The following is a 17,585-nucleotide window of genomic DNA, read 5'->3' as shown; positions in this document are numbered from 1 at the left end:
AAAGTTCTGCTGTCATTGACAGGATCTCCTGGTTTAGTGCTAATTGTAGTTTCCATAATGCTACTTTTAGCAGAAGTAAGACTTATTGATGTAGTTTGGTCTGGGTTTGATGCTCTTTTTGTTGATGACTGCTACACTATCAATATTCCCACCAATGGGAAATAACCTCGTCTTGGATTATGGGTGTGACTCATTCAGCCTGCAACTCGCACTGCCTCTTGTATCCTTAAATGGGCGAAACACGGCTTCAATACTACTCTTCCTCTCTCTTCTCTTTCTCTTTTATTTCAACAATACAGTTAGCAGTATTAAAAAATGTTCCGACATTCATCTTCCATATTTCATTAAGCTGTAAAATGAAACATTTCCGAACACTTCCGATGACGAAGTGCGCTGTTTTCCCCCCAGTGTCTTTTTTTTCTGTTCTCATTTCCTTCAACTTCATATTATTTTCTTCATAGTGCTGTTTTCTGCCACGAGATTGCGGCATCAGGAAACTTTGTGGTCTCCGAGAAGACGGATGAGCAGGGCAAGCTACCGGAAGGAACAAGTCAAAACAAAAGTAGGGAAGAGGGATGTCGAGAGTAATTTCTGACTTGTGCAACTGCTGGTGTTTCTCCCCAACCACTTTTCACGGTGTCCCTCACAGGCACAGCTGAGCCTGTCAGCCAGCCAGGAAATCCCATCTTTGTGCTCCTCCTCTTATCTCGACGGTGTAGCGAGAGGGTGGGACCCATGAAAGTGGTCACAAACATCTGTGGGGTGAGGAAGCGTTGCCACGGCAGCGGAGTTATCTGCATCCTCCATGTATTTCCTCACAGCTTGAGGACCCCAACTGGGGGTGAAGTGAACTTAGGGAGGAGTCAGATGCTTGTATGCTCGCTTGGACAGCAGCTGAAGTCCTCCACGCCAGATCGTGCTGGGCCTTCACCCGCCTGGGGCTGTCTGCTTGTTTTTGACACATCACAGGGGATCCTGCATGCTCAGAGCCATGTGTCCAGTTGGGGCCCGGGGGGTGTGGGTGCTGCTGTGGGGTCTAAGCTTGCTCAGCTGGACAGAAGTGGCAGCTTCACCCTCAAACTCTCCTGCGCCCCCCGCCCACAGAAAGCCTCTCTACAGCTTTGGCAGGAGCTTTCTGGGCTTGGATAAATGCAACGCATGCGCCGGTACATCCATCTGCAAAAAATTCTTCAAAGAAGAAATCAGGTAGGTAATAAAGTCTTTGACACACTGCTCTTCTTTCTACCTTGTCTTACTGCTGGGGTTCAGTTAGGATTCGCACCACATTTGTGACACTGCATGCCAAGCCACCTTAAAGGCAGCAAGCATTTTTGTTCTGTTAAAAAAAATCTTTCTCAAGACGAAATAATTTCATTATACACAGCCCCCTTTTTGTGAAGTCACTTACCAAATGACTCTTAGGGAGTACACAGTTCAGACCAAATGAATGCTGCATTCTGTAATACTTGGGCAAAAGCTTTAAACCAAAGTGTTTGAGAAGATAGAAGCCTTTTAAAACTAGAATGAACTAACTGCAGTGAGTGTGTCTTCGGAAACACTGCCGAGCAGCTTTTGAACACCCAGGCGAAGTGCAGAGGTGAAGGTGCTGGCAGCAATCCTGAATGCTTTCTGCTGAAAACAATATCTGCTTGCAAACAAACTTTATTATTCAAAAGACAGAAATCTCATCTGTGGGTGGATATTGTCAGTTACTGGGATTTTAGTCTCACAAATTTAGTCCAGTTTCTTAACTGATCAGAGCAGTCTAAGATTAATAATTCTCATTCCTACAAGTCTGTCATTTTTAGCTGTCGTTTTGGACAGGTTTGGCACAGGAATTAAACCAAAATTTATTCACAGTGCTCTGTCATATTAAAATGAACTAGAATTGCTACATGACTTTATACATAAAGTAGAACTGATGTAAGGACAAACGTATCTGGTTGTATTTTGTACACAATGATGAAGCACTAAAATTATATTCAAAGCAACGGAATTGGGAAAGCCCAGACAATTCCAAATTATCTGGAGTTTTGGGTGCTTTTATGGGTGAAATCTGTAAGGGTATTAGATTCGCAGATCCACTCAACCTATTTTGAGTTCTTCAAAAATTATAAAGTGCCCACTGTGGTCTCTCTCCATTTTCAAACACTAAGAGAGAATCCATTAACATCAAAATATTGCACAGCACTGAAAACTGCACAGCAAAGCCGTTTCTCCCACCAGCACAAAGGCTCTCAGCCTAAAGATCTCAGCAGCATGAGTACTAAGCAAAACGTGCTATTTCAACAAAACAAAGGAAATGGAAGAGTAGACACTGGATAATGATGTTTATGAAAAGTACAGCTGAGGTGAGATGGAGACAATTTTTCTGTACCAAGGCCTGTCCATATTGTTTCCAAACCAAGCTTGTTGAAAACTGCAAAAATTGAAAAATATAACCTAAGGTATTAACTAAGAATAAATATTACCTAAGACAAAGCAAACACAGATGAAACTTTGTCAGATGAAACTTTTGCTGTAGCTGGGAGTTCACCTGAAATCAAGGAAGATTTCCAGGTTGCAGTGGAAATCCCAGGACTCTTTGCCCTTTATGATGTACAGTAATTATGCAATTTTACATTGGTGAGCCCTCCTCTCGTGTAAAACACTGGAAAATCACCCAGCAAAACCCCTCTTGGCATGCTTTCTTTTTAAATACTAGGAAACCTGTAGCTGTAGTGGCACAAAAAAGGAAAAATAATTTAAGATATATAAGGGGCTAGGTTTTGATTTTACTTTTAAAAAGTGGGGCCCAATAATTTATTTGCTCCTTAATTCCTCATTAGTATAGTATACTCATTAGTAACAGAGTATACAGCTCAACTCCAGCGCTAGTACAGATGGCATTGCTTTATGCCTCACTCAAGGTGCAGTTGTGGGAACATAGGATGATAACACTGCTGTATGTTGCGCTCAGTTTCCCTTTGTGCAGGGAATGTCTCATGTGAAAACATGATTTCACAGTGACACAACAAGAATATAACCTTGTAATACACTTCTATACCCAATGGATCCTAAAGCATTTTAGATATTAGAGTGGACCCACTTCATTCTGTACTTCAGGAAGTGCGGCCTCACCTGGGTCACACAAGGCAGCCACCATATCATAGCAGATAAGGTGGAGGAGCTAGAAACTGCTTCCTGGTTCAATCAGAGAGGCCAGACGGTGCAGACCAAAGGTGGAATTTGGCCTGGACACTGGAGTTATCACCCCTACTTTTCTGAAAACTCTCATAGGATCTTCAAGGACCAAGTAATCAGGAACTCATTTTAATATCTCATCTGAAGAATGCCACCTCCTGAAACACTATGTCCCCAGTCACTATACTGGGCAATTGTTGTGGAGATTTTGTTCCAAAGGGAAGGCTTTTTGGCTGACAATTTTATTCAAAGCAACTTACATGTGCAGCCGTTTATACAGCTGGGTGTACTGGAGCACTTGAGGTGATAGTTTGTTTCTCAAGGGTCGAACAGCAGTGTCTCACCTGATATTCAAACCCTCAACCTTGCAGTTACAAGTCCAGAGCCCTAACTACCACACCGTACTGCTGCCCTGGGGACACATCAGTAGGACTAACTGAACTGATCTCCACACTTGTTAGCGTCCTGTCATCTATAGTAGGTACGAGTGTGACAGAACTGCTGAGTGTCAAATTGTGAAATTCGCCTGCTCTTCTAGTAGCAGGGTTATTTTCCACAATTACCACCGACCGCGCACATGCCATTACCAAATGCCTCCTTGCCTCCGTCAGACCCGTCACCCCGAGAAAATCTTTGAAAGAGACATCTCCAACAGAATTGACCATCCACAGGCCCTACCGCTGTCTGGGTGCGACACTGGATCCTCACAGTGCTGTAGTTTCCCATTAGACACAGGAGGTGTCAGCCCATCACTGAGGTCATGCAGAAAATGAGCACTTTAGCCCAAAGCAGTTCACTGACTATTATTGCCAGATAGAGATGTTGCAGGATGAAAACTTAAGTTTTTAGAGAATGAAATGTGTTTACATGCATGTGGCCACAGTTTGCGTTGTCAGCCCCCTGTGCTCCACTTGTTTTGAGGCTGCACACAGTTTCTGAATTCAGTGAAATGCGAGAACAGCTTTTGACAGCGCGTAGCCTTTACTCTGATGATTCATGCCACACCTAGTAGTTGTGCTGAAAACCTTGCTCATCTGCCCTGTGGCAGATTCCTTTCTTTTCAACACAGACCTGATCAGGGCACATCCCTTCTGAAGGTCTACTGGGTTGATTTCTGGTACCATTTTGGTTCCATCCAGTACATTGAGATTATTTTATGCCTGTTCAGATATTTGTAGTCGGCTGCCCTTGCTTGCGGACTTTTTTTTTGCTACCTTTTCTGGAAAAATTCAGGCTAATGCTATTCGATTTCACTTCTTTTCAATAAAAGCATTCCGTGTCCCCCTCACTTTAGGCCACAATTTTCCGTTTAGGAGTACATTCTCACGGAAGGTATAGGAGACAGACGTGGTAAAGCAAGTATAACAATTTCATTTGGTGTCTATTTTAGACCACCCTGGGCATGAGCTCTTCACCCCACTGCCCTCAGGCAAGAGATACAAGAGCATACGGAGACTTACCACTAGATTCTTCAATAGCCTCTACCCACAGGCAGTGCGATTGGCAAACACATGAACACATTTGGCCATGCCCCTAAGACCACACCTACACCTTCTACCTCATTACAATTTCTTCTATAATTTATTGCACATCTGCACTCATTGTTTACGTCTGCATTGTTTACATTCAAATGGTTTACTTGTTGACTTGTACATTGTCTACTGTTTTTTTGTATATTGTCTTGATGCACGGTCTGCACTTTGTGTTTTCACACTTTTTTTAACAATCAAGGGACTTTCTGTAAGCAAGAATTCCATTGTACCAGTACATGCACCGGTTACATAAGGCAATAAAGTTCAAGATTATGGCCACTTTATGAGAACCGGTGGTATAAGGATGTCTGCCTGCTCTTGGCCTTGTGCTGCACTTGTTCTGTATGTGTTGCGTTAAGCTCAGTGCAGATTTTGACCCTCCCCATCAGATTTGAAAGGTGGCTGTCCCCCAGGCTGCATCTGCCCCTCACCTACAAGAACAGCTACCAGGGGAACTACACTGACGACTCAGAGTCCTGGAGGCCAGTCTTCATCTCCCGCATGATGCCCCACCACAAACACGAGGCCTCGGACCACAAGATCTGCAGCTCAGCCGGCCAGCGCCATTCGTGCAGCATCGAGGGCGTGCTGAGGAACACCGAGAGGTTCCAGAGCTGGGTCCTCTCCAGCCTTCTCATCCCCCGCATGGTCCAGGTGAGCGCCCAAGAACCCCCATCTCCCAGCCAGCGGAGTCTCCGGTGTCCAGAGAAACGCCTCGCCACAGAGGACCTGACTCCAACTTGTCGGCAGAATAGCCTGGAATATTGCCAGTACTGCACGCACTGCACCCTGGGAAAAGGCTATTATCTTACAAGCTGTGAATGGCCTCCAGCATCTGTCTTTGTAAAAGTACTGCTAACTCATTGATAACGGAGCCATGGTAGCTCAGACAACAAGGGCATCTAGCTCCTGACTGGAAGGTGCTGGGTTCAATCCCAGGTAGGTGCAAGCGATCAATGTAGCTTGCACTAATTCATTCCAGATGGCTCCCAGGTCCACTCTGTGTGCTTTCCAAATGAGTACCGGAGGTTAATCCTTCTGGGAGTAATAGGCCAGCTGGAGTGTGATTCTGACCACATCACCTCTACCTCCACTGTTGGATAGTTGAGAAAAATGGTGGCTCTTGTCCCCCATTCCCCCATGGGCCTTTATGGACTGAAAAGGGGACCTTACACCTACCTACTCATTGATGATGATGTAGATCTGCTCTTTGTCACCCAAAAGTATTCACCCCCCTTTTAAAAAATATTTTGTGTTTTAATATAGAATCATAATGTATTTGATTGACAGAAAACACTCAAAGTGAAAACAAAATTCTCCAGATCCTCCTGAATTAATTCTAAATATAAAACAGAAAGTAACTGATGGCGTAAGTATTTACCCATTTGTACCAGTAAGCAATATAAAGTGATAACATTATTCCTGGATGTGTGGCAATATGGAAGAATAGGAAGAAACAAGATCCTTTCCAAGAATGCAGGATTCTGATTGATTCTACATGCAGCCTGTTTTATAGAAAGTACAGGATACGACAAGAGTAATTGCAAGCTGCAGCCTGACTCATGCCTGAGTCCCAGTTAGAAATGTGAGATATCTTGGAGAGGTTAACTGGGCACCCCTTGAGAACAGGGGAGTCAGATTCTGCACACGGACCTCCTGGATGTCCTTCCTCCCTGACCTCTCGGTTACTTATCTAGTGTCATCTAATTCAGGGTCCAGCTTTAACAGCTGGCTCCAGGCCTCAGTGTTTTGTAAGCATTGGACTTTGAATCAAAGTCTTTGAATTAAGATCTTTTAAACCCCCAGCCTTGAAGAAAGGGTTAAAAATGTCCACCTGAGCCCATGTTTAGTGCAGTGGTTTGAAAGTGAGAACTCCAAATGTAACCACCTGCAGACCTAGAAGAGGTGACACCCACCCCCTCCAAAGAGGGCTACTACCCATCTCCTGGAGATCAGCTTTTACGTACTGTAGGGCCAATCCGAAGAGACCTGGAAAATAAAGAAGCTTACTAAGTAGTGTACCAATTAAGTCATTATCAGTTCAGCTGGATCAGACCAAAAAACAAGAACACACCAAAACTGTCCACAGCTATGGTGACAGGACCCTTGTCTTAGAAGAGAAGGACATAAAGGCTACAGAGCACAGTCCAGACTCCCAGAACCAGGGTCTGCCACCTGTTCTCTGCTATTAAGCACTTGTGTGGTTTCCACAGTTGAGGTGGCTTAATGACATAAGCAGCAGGGCTCAAGCCTGAGGTGTCTGTCCACAGGGTTTGACCAGTCCCATGCTGCGCTGTCCCTCCCAGCGGCTCCTGGATCGCATTGTGCGGCGCTACGCAGAAGTTTCAGATGCGGGGAGCGTTCAAATGAAGCATTTTGCTGAGCGGGATAAACTCAGACTGCTCTACACCCTCTCCGTCAACCAGCATCCCCTGATGTTACAGGTAGGAGGGCGGCACTCATGAGGCCATTTTAAACATCCAGACAATAACAGAAATAAAAACACCTGCCACCATTGCAGTGGCAGCATGATGACATTGAATATCCAACTGACTTTTAATACTGATGTGTGATTCAGACAGGTGTCTTAATCTTTCCTTCGGTTCAATATTCACAGGCATCAAAAACACGATTTTAAAGGGGAATCGCAGTTCCAATTTCTTAGACCAGTTACAAAATCTTGGTAACAAAAATTCATTGACGGTATAGAAAAAATGTATAGATTTCGATTTAAGCACAAACACATGAACTTTGTGAAAGTATTGGAAAGTCGCCATGGTGTCACAAACCCCTGGTCTCGGCACGGGAGAGAATGAGAGTTCATGAGAATTGTGATGTGAAGCGGCCCTTCCTGCTCACTAGTCACTGTAATGACCAATGGAATGTGATATAAAACAAATAAGTAGAGGTTGTGCAGCAGACATTTCACTGCCGAAAATTTCCAACATGATCTGCATGCAGAGCTAACAAGTAAGTTCCGTTTATCCGCAAAACCGTCTCGAAGTCGAAATCAATCCATAAGAAATATTGAAAGAGGCGTGTTCAAAAACCTGCTTGTAATAAGGCTGCTTCACGTCACCAGATGTTTTTTTTTGCATCTGAATCGCAGAACATGGCGCTGTGCATACCTGGAAAAACCTGAAATATAAAAATAGTAGTGCAGTTCTCCTTTAAGGAATGGAGAGATCTAGAATATCATGACTGGCCTGAGGATGTTTAATATGGTCTAAGTAGCTGCTAGAGAAATGGTCTTTGGTTTGTCCTTACATGTGAAGATAAGAGCATTTCAAAACAACTGATTTTTAAAATACTGTAGGAAACAACACCATAACATCCTCAAGGCAACAGTGTAGAGTAGTGGGCAGGCCTCTGGACCAGTACCTGGAAGGCTGAGGGTTCAAATCCCAGGTGGGACACAGCTCATGTTCTTGCTAGGAAGGTACTTCAGCTCTGGTAAAATATCCAGCTATAGAAACAAAACCTAACAGAATTTGCTTTATTCAAAATTACCTGCTATGTTAAGTAAACTCTGCAAACTCTCCTATTTAAAAAAAATAAGACATGGCATCCATTTCCAATTAAAAAAATGACAAATTTTAGACTTCTAAACCATCTCAACAGAAAAACCTGCTGGACTGCACTCACCTGACTCGATGACTTTGAAATGTGAGGTAGAGAAATGCCGTGGAACATCTTTACCCTCTCCTGACTTGGCCTATACTTCTGCTTAATGATCAGATTTTTCCTGGATCAGAGGGATGGCCTTTTCCAAAATACTATGGCTCCTGTGGAAGAGTGATGGTAACCACCAGCACAAACCCCATAAAGCAGTTCTACAGCGCTGCTTTCGAGGCTAGAGCAGACGTTGCTCATCAGCTGCTGAGCATCACCCAGTCTCTGAGGACCAATGGCTTTAACTATGTCCTGTACTATACTAGCGTCAGTGAGGACATGTTTGGCACTTTCGAGGATGGAAGGCTGTTCATCACAGATGCCAGCACCATAGGAGTCATCGACAAGCAGGAAGGTAAGCAGCTTGAACTGAGACTCCTCTTTATCAGATTTAGCTTTGTTTTGAAAAATGGTTGCCCACCATAAGCTTTGACCTACGGTCGACAGGAGTTACAGAAGCTCTTAAACCTGTAATTGGCTGCGTTAAGGATTGAAAACAAGACTGAAATGGCTGCAAAAATTATTATTAAGAAGGCTCTTAGGTACAAACTTACTTTTACAAACCAAATGATTTTTGTAGAGATTTTGCTCTTGATCCTCTTGGTAGTGCTTCAAACAGGAGCTGAAATCAAAGCTTTCTTCCATTGTGAATTAACACACAGCCTCCAGAACAACCACTCTGATGCAGTGGCCTTCAATACCTATTCCACATGGGTGCAGGGTCTGCGAGTTCCCTGAGCTGTCACGTATGCGGCTATCCTAAATAGTTCTCTAAACTGGAAAACGAAATGTCTGTTTTGTGCTTTTGATTTGATTCAGAATGTACATTTGCAGGCCTGGACAGAAGTGGTAGGTCTCCTGAGGACTAAACAGCGAGGTTGGAACAAAAAATTAACAGGTCCCTGCAGGGGTAGTGTTACAGTCCCTCCAGCACTGGGATTTTAAACAGCTGTGCTAAAGCTGGAGATATCAAACATGAAGAGACACAATCTATAATTAACCCCCTCCCTCCTGCTTCTTTCCTATATACTAACTTGAACAGCAGCTTATATTGCAAAACAGGATGCTGTGGCATTTTTGACAGTGTTCAATTGTTTTCTTTTAAATACAGCTCATACTATCCACTCTACTCTACTTGTTTCTGATGAAGTACTTTCATAATAATAATTTCATTTTACAACATCTTCTTCAATGTGCCAGGAAAGTCCAGATCAACATTCATTTCAAGGACTGTTTCATTGTAAAGCTCATCAATATTCAATTATACAGCCACAGGTATTCATACTGATATGGGCTCCTGAGAATGAGATAAGTCTTCAGTCCAGTGGAGGAACTCCCTAACCTGGAAAGACACAGGAAAATGTGGGATCATCAGTGCAGTTGCATTTTTCACATTTAATTGTTCATGAATGAGATGCACTTCCACTGTAAATTTCCCTATCCCTTCTAGAAAATAAGTAGAACAAATCACTACCAAAAACATCCCTCTAAGCCATTAACAATGCCCTTCTTAGTGCAGTGTAACCAATTAATCCAAGATACTGAGAAGATTGGCTTCCTGTGGAAATACACAATCTGATGGATGAGTTGTTACTCAAAGGAGCTCTTCCCATTTTATGCATTGTTAATACGGCATCCATATGCCTTTCAAACCTTTCATTGACTCATTACTTTATACATTCCCAAGGTTCAGAGGTTGGAATAAAATGCTTAAATGTTGCAGCTTTATCATTTCTGAAACATGTGATGAAGAGAAAATAAAGACCTTACTAAAGGGGGCAACTGTAGCAAATAATGTGTAGTGAAAGTGTTTTTTTTTTAGAAAAAATGAGCTGCAGGTCACAAGTAACTATACAGGAACCCATTCATCCTTGTTCTGCTTAGAGTACCCTACTGACCTTAAACTTGCATCATAACTTTCTCTAAGAATTTCAGAGATGAAACCCACCTACACATGAGTTGCTAACAAAACTAGATGGGCAAACTTGGGATTTTTATAGTTCTCACCAGAAAATCGTTTTTGAAACCTGTAACTATTTTTTAACCTGAGATGAAGCTGTATAATGGTGATAAAGACAATGTAGACATCATTGTAATCATGAGGAAAAACTCCACTTTTTCAATTAAAAACGGTGGATGTTAATATGATAAGTTGCAGTTTCCTCTTACAGAATTGCATGTCTTTTGCTCCCAGATTCCCAGAAAAATAAACTCTGAGCATTTTGCCAAATGCATCACTCAAGTCGCTTAAATGGCGGTGAGCATTTCAGCGACTTACAAGTAGCACTTCTCTTATTGGCTGCAGGATTCCTGGACGATGCCGTGCAGCAGGAGAACTACACAGATGTCTTCTCGTGCTTGAATTTAAACTGCAGGAGGCCCCTGCCTTGCCGCACAGTCAGAGACTCCCAAAGCGTACTCCTCATCTGCAGAGACATTCTGCCTAAACTGCTGATTTCCAACGACAATCCGACTGGATCCCGCCAGAAGGACATAAGCAGCCTGTTGCACATCTGCGCGGATAGGACGCTTTCGGATAGGAGCATCATAAAGGCAGCCAACGCTCTCATGAGCCTCTTGAGACCCCTGCGGCCTTGCAATCAGCAGTTTAGTTACAGATACCCGGAATGCAGATACGGGAGTGAGTTCTGAGTCACGACAAGCCCATCAGACATACAACAGTTATTGTCATCGTTAAAGCGAGAAGTACTGGACACAAGTGAGCCGACGGTAATTACGGTCTCAGATTGATCCTTGTTTGAAAAAGAACATCTAACACATTATGGCGATTCAATAGCCATTCAAGGGCTTAAAATTAAATATACAAAAAGACAATGGATCCTCGTCTGGGTTTTGAACAACTGGTAAGTTATTTCTTGCAACACTGAGGTGATATATGTGCCAAGAACCAAGAGACCTGTTAATGTAGACAACATGCTAGATAGACGGGAATTATGAAGAGAAAAAAGCACTGGTAATGCTTTTAAAGAGGCGTCTTACTTCACACGTTCCTGAACCCAGGACCTTTCTTTTTGAGTTCCAACAGGGCTCTGAAATGTTGGTCACCTTTGACTTGTCCAATATGACATCTTCAGCAGTCACAAAGAGAGAAGGGAAATGTTTCAAGGAGCTGGGCTGAATGAAGAATACCAAAGCCATGCAGTTTTTGGGTGCAATCTGTCCAACAGCCTTTTGCAGTCACATGCAAAAAAAAAAGTTAACATGAAAAATACATGCTATTTTAATCTGGAACATTGCCATTTCAAGCACTAAGACATCACTCTTACTAGAAGATTGCTTCTGCATAAACGCTGCAGGGCTCAGTGTATTCAGCAAGTTACAGAAGTGATGTTGCTCCCCTCTGTAACCTAGAAAGTGTAAAGCTTGTTTGGTGCAGAGCAGTTACCTGCAGTCTAGGGCAGGGGTTCCTAAACCTGGTCCTGGAGCCCACACATCAGGTAGTTTTCATTCTAGCCAAACCTAATTAACTGAAGCCTTAATGGTTTTGGTCATTGTAATTATCATTGCAATTGGTAAAGCACAGTGGTAAGTGACGATTTTAAAATTAACATCAATTCAAAAGGAATCAGTTACAGGGATATACAGTATGTAGTTTATACGTAGCGATGGAAAAAAAGAAACAACATTTTATAGTTATAGTATATGTACTTTCACAAAAAGTTTTAAGCCCTCTAAACCAGCAATAAAGCTTGTGCAGCGAGGCATTGCAACTTGCCAAACGAAAGCTCGTTAGGTGCACTTTTACCCAACGAGGTTCAGGTGGAACAAATGCCTGATCAGGTCACCTTTAAAAAGGCCTTTAAAAATTCAAAGCTTAGGTCACTGCAAGAAAAAGGCCACACTTAGTCAGTTTGCTGTGCATTTCATAATGCCTTGGATGTCGCCAGAAGCAAGGGAGAGGGCCATTGGCATGCTGCAGGCAGGCATGTCACATGCCGCTCCACTGTGTCCCGACTGCAGAGAAGGTTTCAGCAGACCAGCAGGACAGATGACCATCCAAGATCCAGTCGTCCTCGAGTGACCACACCAGAGCAGGACCGACACATCAGATTAGTCCATCTGAGAGATCGTTTCAGATCTGCCACCCGTACTGCCGCTGAAACTGTCGGCAGACACAATGCCCGCATCAGTGACAGGACACTGAGGCTCCATGCTGCTGGCCTTAGCGCAAGGCAGCCTGTCACACGTCCTAGACATCACACCTGATTGGCTTGGGCAAGACAGAGGCTGTGATGGACTCATCAGCAGTGGCATCAGGTCCTCTTCACGGATGAGTCACTCTTCAGCCTGTTCCACGCAGATGGGAGGGCCAGAGTGTGGAGGAGGAGGTGTTGCGTTTCTTTCTTCCACCAGTCTAGTTACAATGAAAAGTAATGCGTCCTCACATGGGATCAATCCAACATTCTGAATGAAACTCACCATAGATTACTCCTACTTGGGCTACAGGGCTCAAAAACGTACTTCCAAGTGCCTTTTACTGATTAAACCAATTGGGATCCTGGCACTAACACCCTATTTCTATTGTTAATGTGGATTTTATTTTTCACATTCAAATTGGTACATGAAACAAAAGCCAAAAGACATTGTAGTCATTGGAAACCTCCCTCGAGGGCCTTTCTGTCACTGCAGAAATGGTTTAGCAAGCAAACGTTTTCCTGTTTCCAGCCAGATGAGGCCAAACCATGATGGTTTCTAGCCAGATGAGGCTATAACAAAGGTTCACTTCAGTATTAGGGAAAACACATTACAATCATCCTGCTTCCCTTATAAAAACATTTCAAAAATGGAAAGGCAAAGATCGACCAGCAGTAGCTCGCCCACTGCTCTCGGTTTAGAAGTACCATACCAAGATGCTGTCAGTTTATCGATTGATTGACCTCCCCCCCCACAACTCGTGAATGGTCTTTAACAACATGAATTAATACTAGAGAGAGTACATGAATTTCTATACTTTGCCACTCATTTTTCTGCTGTTATCAATAGAAAAAATATTATTTTATTATCAGCAATTTAAACTGCAACACAATACATAAAATAGCTTCCTGGTGGAATACAGAAGTGCACCAAAGACTTATCTCCCTCCTGGTATCCCTAAAGCCTTCGTAAACCTCTTGCAACAAAGCAGGTTTTGGAAAATGGGGATTAGTCCTCCCTCACAAGTGTTAAATGTCAGGGAAACTGTCCTAACAATGGACATTTGCCATGAACCAATCTACAAGTCAATGGGTTAAGAAAAACACAACTGTAGACTGGTTGACCTCTTTGCAATATTAGAATCGGAAACAATGGAGTCCCTGGGCTGAAGCTGCAATCACGAATCATTGACGTGATTCAAAAAAATCTAGGCTAACAATCACCACAATGTTCGTGCAGAACAGGTTTAGATGCACATTCTCATTTTATTACAGCATGGTCCTGAAGAAATCACTGTCCAATCAGTCAACTTTTGCAAGGGGCTTTCTATAGATGCTGATCTATAGAAAGAGAGTTTGGTTTCCCTTACTTCTCTTAACCTTTTCCAGAGTGACCACTTGAATGTTGTAAGATGCAACACTTCCAGAAGATGTGAGTCATAAAGACTGAAGCCAAAACCTTTTCCTCTGGGAATGTGTATAAAGGCCCATTCTCTGCAACACAGAATCCATACTGTATAAGATTGGGGAACATCCTCTCCAGTTCTGGATGACTTTCCTAATCCAGTCCCAGATTTAACAGGTAGCCATTAAAGAGTTCTGAAGCCCTGAAACAATTGCAATCAATTAGGATGGTGACAAGTTAAATTAGGTAGAACTCGGCTGAAACTGAATCCTCAAGCCGCTAAGGACCAGACTTAGAGGAAATTCGTTGTTTAATTGAACAATAAATTAAAGAAGTATTAATCTCCTTTCTTTAAAATAGACTACTTATGTAAGGCTGGATTGAAGCTCTCCAGGATCAGGGCTGGAACCCTGTCATAGGACATCTAACTAGACTAGACGCCGGAGTTCTGACTTGGGCGGGTGGACAAATGGTAGATGGTATTAAAAAAAACAACCGGCCACCTGACAAAATAAATACACACTCAAATGCTATGTACAGCATTATATCAGCCTTTTATCTCATAATATTACTATTACTGCAAGTTAGGATCTGACACAGTTACAAACACTCATTAACACTAACAATCATTAAGTCCATTGCAAAAATACTTAGTCAGGTATAAAAAATAAATCTTGAAATCTTTCACTGTGGCTTGCATTAAGCGAGTGGCTAACTGTGCCATCAGAGGGCATGTTCCGGTGTTTAAGGAAGCTGGCCCTTCTGTCCTTGTCTTAACCATTTCCCTCAACCTAAACTACAGGAAGGAGAAGGATTTGAGTAGCAATCCTTACCCAACATTGCACAGACAACCAAAGTGACGAAATAGCCCTTATCCGAGAAAGAAAGCAATAAATCAACATTTCTAATTTCAGATGTGTTTTTTGTTAAATCTGTCACTACATAAAAAGGAAAAATTTTCTGCAGTATTTTGGATGGATGCCTTGAGTTGGAGAACGGACTGAGACATGCGTTTCAGGGCTGCTTGTAATAACATCTGCATGGACAGTACCATGAAGATTCGCACAATACAGTTCACCAACATAAGCTTGTGTATTTATATGCAGGGGTTTTGTTTGCATACACAGAGAAATACATACACAATTCCAGTACATTATTGGCAAAAAAGACGACAGTCTCAGAGTTTAGGGTTAGAACCTTAACTTCTCAGGGATCAATGTTCTCTGCTGCCTTTGAACAGATTCCAAGAGTTTCAGTCTCTCTGAGATCTATATATACTTGAAATGATCACCATATATATCAAATGATCTAGGCTAGACCAAAAGTGCATGGATGTGTCTGTGAGGGTAGAGGGTGGCAGTAACACCATTATAACTATTTTCTACAATGTCAGATTGCAAGTTGTAAGATACAGTCTTGTTTAATCATTCTGAAAATAAGAAAATAAGATGGTTTAAATAACAAAAAGACTAACAGTTTAACAACTAATTAAATGCTCTTCAAACAATAAAACAATTTTAATGTAAGTTTCTGTACAATGCTTGCTAAGCAGTTTATTTATATATAGAAAACGTAATAGGAGTAGTTCTTAAAATGACAAAACTCCTTAAAATTTAATGGCAGGTACTCTGGAAAAAATAACAGCATTCCATCCACAAATATTTTCAAGCAATAAATATGTATTTATAAATAGTGTAAATTTACATCAAGATTAGAAACAAAAAAATCACAAATTTGAAGTTTATTCCTTAGTCTATGTGCAACCCATTTATCTTTGTGACTTGGCTGTTATTTTTTTCTTTTTTCTCTTTTTTTACCTAAGAAACAAAAAAAATTAACATCATGGTTTCAAAATAACAAGACAGAGAAAACATAAAAGCTGTAAAAAATTATATTCACCTAACTCTTCACATTACAAAATTTTTTTATATTTTGTTGCCCAAAGAGACTCAAAATTTCTATCTACCATACAAAAGACCAGCTAAGCTAGTACTCATTTTAAGGGAAAACTTCAATGAAAAAAGGGTGATGATCAGCCCAGAAACAGAATACAAAAGAGAAAGTTGTCAAGTCAGTAGTCTTTCTGTGATGTTGCCAGTTGTGACAGATATTTATATATACAAAACATTTTTCCATATTTTTTGTCCTTTTTGATTCTTTTTTATATAAGTACAGCTGAAACAGCTATAAATTGTCCTGGAAAAGGAGCAGCACCCTCTCCCATCCAGTCAGTTGACACTCCGCACTTGGAAGGTTGCATAGAGACACAGCTTTCAGCCAGCAGCCTTATGGGATAGCTACAGAAACCAGTGGTGCAGAACTGGGTCACTTCCTGAATATCAGAAATGTTTCTCTTTTTTATATATTGTCCACAGAACAATAATGTTAATGTCAAGATGAAGATGAAGGCAATGGAGGAGCCTAGGGGGAAAGAGGAAAGAAACACATTTCAGTATATTTATACCTAAATATAGCTATGTTTTCAGTAAATGGGTCACAAAACCATTTTTATGTATAAAACAAAAGAATTGAAAGGTCTGGCACCACACTATATTTGGCATTCATCACTGGAGGGGGGGTTTAGTAAGGCTTTATTTTTAACGTCCAACGACACCAAAATTTGTATGGTGCCACTGTCTTTGAGGTTGACTTCAACAATGGCTGTAAGTAGAAGATGTGGCTTACTAAGCCATCTTAAAGGAACAACAGATTAAGGGATGAAGGTGTGATGTGACTCTTTAAAAGGATCTGGCTTTTGAGACATGGTCAGGGAGAATATTAAGGTAAAGTAGCAGGATTTCTTTTTCTTTTCAACTACAGGCCTGTGATTTAAAGTCTTTCATGAGCCTCAGTGGCTAAATACACTGCTGCAGTTTCTGTAGCATTAGCCCAGCTGAGTGCCTGCTTCATCCTGCAGGGGGCACTAATCTATTGTAGGTTCTCCCCCTAAATAGCTAAATTACCTAAAACAAATTGGGACTTAATCCCAGACTAGTAACAGGTCCAGAGGCAGACATAATCACATTCCAGTTTGAATACCTTGTGTCAAATACTACATTGTGCAACATAAAACTGCAGAATCTTCAAAATGTGGAAGATCATAAAATTAAAGTAAAAATGTTAATGCCTCCACTTACTAATGTGAATTGGTCATAGACTTGCATCAGGTCCTCCATTTTGTACTGTTCTAGCACCACAAAGTTCTCCAGGTTTGCACTGGCCTTGCGCGCGCAGTCCTGACAGTGCACTATGTAGGTCTTCCGAGAGTTGCTCTCACTTGTGACGAACAGCAGATCAAAGACCTCCACCTGCATCAAGTGAGGAAAAAGCACAACCAGGAAGCAAACCGCCTGTTAGAGGAGTGCTTAATGCAGAAACAACAGATTTAGCACACAGCGATGATTGCATAATTTTCAATAACTTAATTAATTCAGGATCATGGTGGCCCAGAGCCTATCCCAGGAAGCACCGGGCACAAGGTGGGATACACTCTGGATGGGACACCAGTCCATCGTAGGGCACACACAGAAACACACTCACACCTAGGCCAATTTCACAGAAGTTTGTCTTCGGATTGTGGGAAGAAACTGAAGCAGCCAGAGGGAAACCCACACAAACCTAGAGAGAACATGCAAACTC

At 42.0% G+C, this 17,585-nt stretch overlaps 2 protein-coding genes across 5 annotated transcripts in view; one reads left to right on the top strand and one right to left on the bottom strand.

The window, feature by feature from the left end:
- Positions 1–855: 855 nt before the first annotated feature.
- dipk2b (divergent protein kinase domain 2B) lies at positions 856–11,222 on the top strand. Its single transcript, XM_088912877.1, has 5 exons — positions 856–1,206; positions 5,105–5,369; positions 6,986–7,159; positions 8,454–8,742; positions 10,693–11,222. The coding sequence occupies exons 1-5, from the start codon at positions 980–982 to the stop codon at positions 11,037–11,039; spliced, it is 1,302 nt and encodes a 433-aa protein (XP_088769003.1). The 5' UTR covers positions 856–979; the 3' UTR covers positions 11,040–11,222.
- A 4,251-nt stretch (positions 11,223–15,473) lies between these two features.
- kdm6a (lysine (K)-specific demethylase 6A) overlaps positions 15,474–17,585 on the bottom strand; it is a 107,830-nt gene continuing 105,718 nt past the window's right edge. For all 4 annotated transcript variants that reach the window (XM_088912873.1, XM_088912875.1, XM_088912874.1 and 1 more), the window contains 2 exons: positions 17,084–17,254; positions 15,474–16,367 (listed from right to left, as the gene is read on the bottom strand). In XM_088912873.1, the coding sequence (XP_088768999.1) occupies positions 16,338–16,367; positions 17,084–17,254 (201 nt within the window). In that variant the 3' untranslated portion in view covers positions 15,474–16,337. The remainder of the gene's footprint in view (positions 16,368–17,083; positions 17,255–17,585) is intronic.

Source organism: Atractosteus spatula, chromosome 4 (genome assembly GCF_055471065.1).
Source record: "Atractosteus spatula isolate fAtrSpa1 chromosome 4, fAtrSpa1.hap1, whole genome shotgun sequence".
In the NCBI taxonomy this organism is placed as follows: domain Eukaryota; kingdom Metazoa; phylum Chordata; class Actinopteri; order Semionotiformes; family Lepisosteidae; genus Atractosteus; species Atractosteus spatula.
Note: the sequence above shows the minus strand (reverse complement) of the source record. Positions and strands in the feature narration are given on the sequence as shown.